General features: G+C 44.1%; 1 protein-coding gene across 1 annotated transcript; it reads right to left on the bottom strand.

Moving 5' to 3' along the window:
* Positions 1-1,103: 1,103 nt before the first annotated feature.
* On the bottom strand, positions 1,104-2,303 carry LOC108728941 (uncharacterized). Its single transcript, XM_018457781.1, has one exon. It carries the CDS (start codon positions 2,301-2,303, stop codon positions 1,104-1,106), a length of 1,200 nt encoding a protein of 399 aa, XP_018313283.1.
* Between the last annotated feature and the right edge of the window lie 1,107 nt (positions 2,304-3,410).

Here is a 3,410-nt window from a genome sequence, read left to right as displayed (position 1 = left end):
CGAATCCGCGCTTTGTGACGGCAAAGGGTCGTTGCGAAGCCGCAGCGAAACTGCAACGTCACAATGTATATATAAAATTTTTTAAATAATTAATGTCTTACAAATATTTAATGTATGTGCACAAAGACTGAATATAATTAACTCTCAATTACAACTATAAAAACTACATGTAAATTCTAATGCTTGTTTAAAGTGTAAAAAACAAATAATCCTCAGCTCTGCAACGATTGATAGAGGAAATTGTTACGATTTAGAAATTCATAGTATTAATCATACTGTTCGCACTTAGGCGAGAGTGGTGGATCTGAAAGGCCAAGAAAGAATTAGACGAAAGTAAAGAATTTATGGCAAAGGTTTATCTGTCAAGAATACAGTAGTAATGCATGAATACAATATTAACGAAGATGCCAGAATCAGAAATACAGTAAATGTAAGATATCATAAGGAGCCAGACTCTCCATAAGAGGTTCCCTTAATCACCGCCAGTAAGGGGGATGGGGAGTCCTGAGACGTACTTACAGGAGAGCTTCCATACACCGCCTCTCAGGCACGGGACGTCGTAAGACGTGCTTCAGAGTTTACACCGCCGTACGGCACGGGACGTCATAAGACGTGCTTCAGAGTTTACACCGCCGTACGGCATGGGACGTCGAATGACGTGCTTCATAGTTTACACCGCCGTACGGCACGGGACGTCGAATGACGTACTTCAGAGTTTACACCGCCGTACGGCCACGGACGTCGAATGACGTACTTCAGAGTTTACACCGCCGTACGGTCACGGGACGTCGAATGACGTACTTCAGAGTTTACACCGCCGTACGGCACGGGACGTCGAATGACGTACTTCACACCGAAATGCACTCAAGGAGAAGATGGCCGGCCATGTGTCGAGAGCAACGTGCATGATGCAACAACAACGAGAGAGAAAAATCCCAGGGAGGGCGGAGTCGCAACGCCACCTGCTTCTGCAGGAAGCGCCGTCCTGGCGTCAGGTGGTAGGACACCATGGTTGCACGGCAGCGACATCGCGCGCGACGTTTGACTTAAACTCAAACTCGCAACATTCCGCCCGCCTTCGTTAACTGTAGTTAACGGAAACCCTAGAGGGATTCAGTCTGAACAGGCAATAGGCAGAGTTTCACTATGGGTCTTCTCAGAACCGAAGATTGAGTCTTAACCGTCGCTACTCTAACAAGTCCATCCTTACCGGGATAAGTTTCGAGGACTCGCCCAAGTGGCCATTTGGCCGAAGGATATCTCTCATCGATGATTAGTACCATTGAGCCGACACCGAGGTCGTGAGTCTTATTAGTCCATTTTGAGATAGTTTGGTGCCGCTGAAGGCATTCCTTGGACCACCTGGTCCAAAACCGATCGACCATTTGTCGTACTAATTGCCAACGTGATAGATGTGATAGACGAACGTCTTCTAATGACGGTTCTGGAATGAGAGTGGGTGCACAACCCATGAGGAAGTGGCCAGGTGTTAAGACACTTAAGTCATCCGGGTTATCACTACACGAAGTAATAGGTCTCGAATTGAGTATCGCCTCAATTCGGGTCAGAAGAGTCATGAATTCCTCATACGTTAACAGTACTTCTCCCATCACTCGATGTAAGTGGTATTTCACCGATTTTACACCCGCCTCCCATTTACCTCCAAAGTGCGAAGCTGATGGTGGATTAAACTTCCATTGAGTGCCATCGTTGGCCAAAAGGGTAGTGAGATGGCGAGATTCGTCCGTAGTTTTCGAGAATAATCGCTGTAGGGCCACGTCAGCCCCTTTAAAATTCGTGCCGCGATCGCTCCAAAGAGTAGCGCAGATTCCTCGGCGTCCTGTAAACCTCTTATAAGCCGTTATAAAGGCCTCCGTAGTATAATCCGTTACCAGCTCTAAATGAACTGCAGAGGTAGATAAACACACAAATAGAGCAATGTAACCCTTATAGGTGCGAGCGTTCCTACCTTTCCAGGTCTTGAGAGTGAACGGCCCCGCATAATCAATCCCAGTATTCAAGAAAGGACGAGAAGGGGTCACACGCTCTTTCGGGAGTTGTCCCATAAGTTGCTGCGCCCGAGTACGACGAAAGCGAGTACATTGTAGGCATTTATGAATGAAACTTCTAATAGGAACGCGTCCTCCTATAATCCAGAATTCTTCTCGGATTGTGCATAACGTAAGCTGTGTACTGCCATGCAATGTTCTCCTAGATGTTGTTCTAATGTAGACTGCTGCAGCATAGGCGTGCGGTGAATCGTCAGCAAAGCCATGTATCTCTAGTGGTTGATCCGATCTCATCCCTAACCAACGGGGAAAGGTGAGGATGTGTAAATCCCTTAAGCCGTTGACAAATAAAATCCATCTATCAATCAACGCAGGGGGGAGAATGTCGTCCCATTCCATGCGTAACGTTCATACTTCCTGCATAAGAATCTTAGCTACTATTATTACAGGTGCCAGAAGCCCAAGCGGGTCAAACAATTTGGCGATCACAGATAAAATAACTCGCCTTGTAACTGACTCGACTCGAATATTATGAAACTCGAATTTAAAAGAATCGGTCTCTGGCGCCCAAGAAAGGCCGAGAGTGTAGACTATAAGATCCTCCTCAGTTGATATGAAGGACAGAGGAACTTGGTCTTGCTTAGGGATAGAGGACAACACGTTGGGATGGTTACTAGTCCACTTCCGTAATTGGAAACCGCCCGCCAAGCAAAGCTGGCTTGTTTGTTCGACGATGGCTTGAGCTTGTTCGATAGAATCGGCTCCACCAAACAAGTCATCCACGTACCTGCCTTTAGATAGTACCGGCACTGCCAAGGGAAAACGGTGCCCTTCATCCTGCAGTAGTTGAACCAGTGTGCGAAGAGCTAAAAAGGGAGCGCAGGCCAACCCGTAAGTCATTGTAGTGAGTTGATAAATTAATAGATCTTTTGACTCATTTGTCCATAGTATTCGTTGGCTCTTCCAGTCGTCCGGGTGAACCTTTATCTAACGGAACATCTTCTCAATAATTAAATGTTAATATGGCTCAATTAGAATAAATCAATAAATAAAACAAGGGCAAACGAGCCAACTACAATATAAGATCTTTAATAAACGTATATATACAATAATCAAACGTTTCGACACCGATCGGGTCATTTTCAATGTAAAATAACAAAACATCTTACATACATTATCAGAAATTTAGTTAAAATATATTGTCCAATGAGAATTTGGTTATATTTGGTTATATTCATAAAAAGCAGTCCATATGTAAAACTATAGAAGAGATCAAAACTCACTTATCGCAATTCTACCATCTGAATAAATAATACATTAACGTTGCGTTATAAATTAGATAAACGATGTACATGTTTAGTAAATTAGATTAGAGAGAATGTAAATTAAATAAAACATATA

The sequence above is a fragment of the Mycetomoellerius zeteki genome, unplaced genomic scaffold (assembly GCF_001594055.1).
Source record: "Mycetomoellerius zeteki isolate Tzet28-1 unplaced genomic scaffold, Tzet1.0 scaffold673, whole genome shotgun sequence".
Lineage (NCBI taxonomy): Eukaryota > Metazoa > Arthropoda > Insecta > Hymenoptera > Formicidae > Mycetomoellerius > Mycetomoellerius zeteki.
This window is presented reverse-complemented; position numbering and strand designations above follow the sequence as displayed.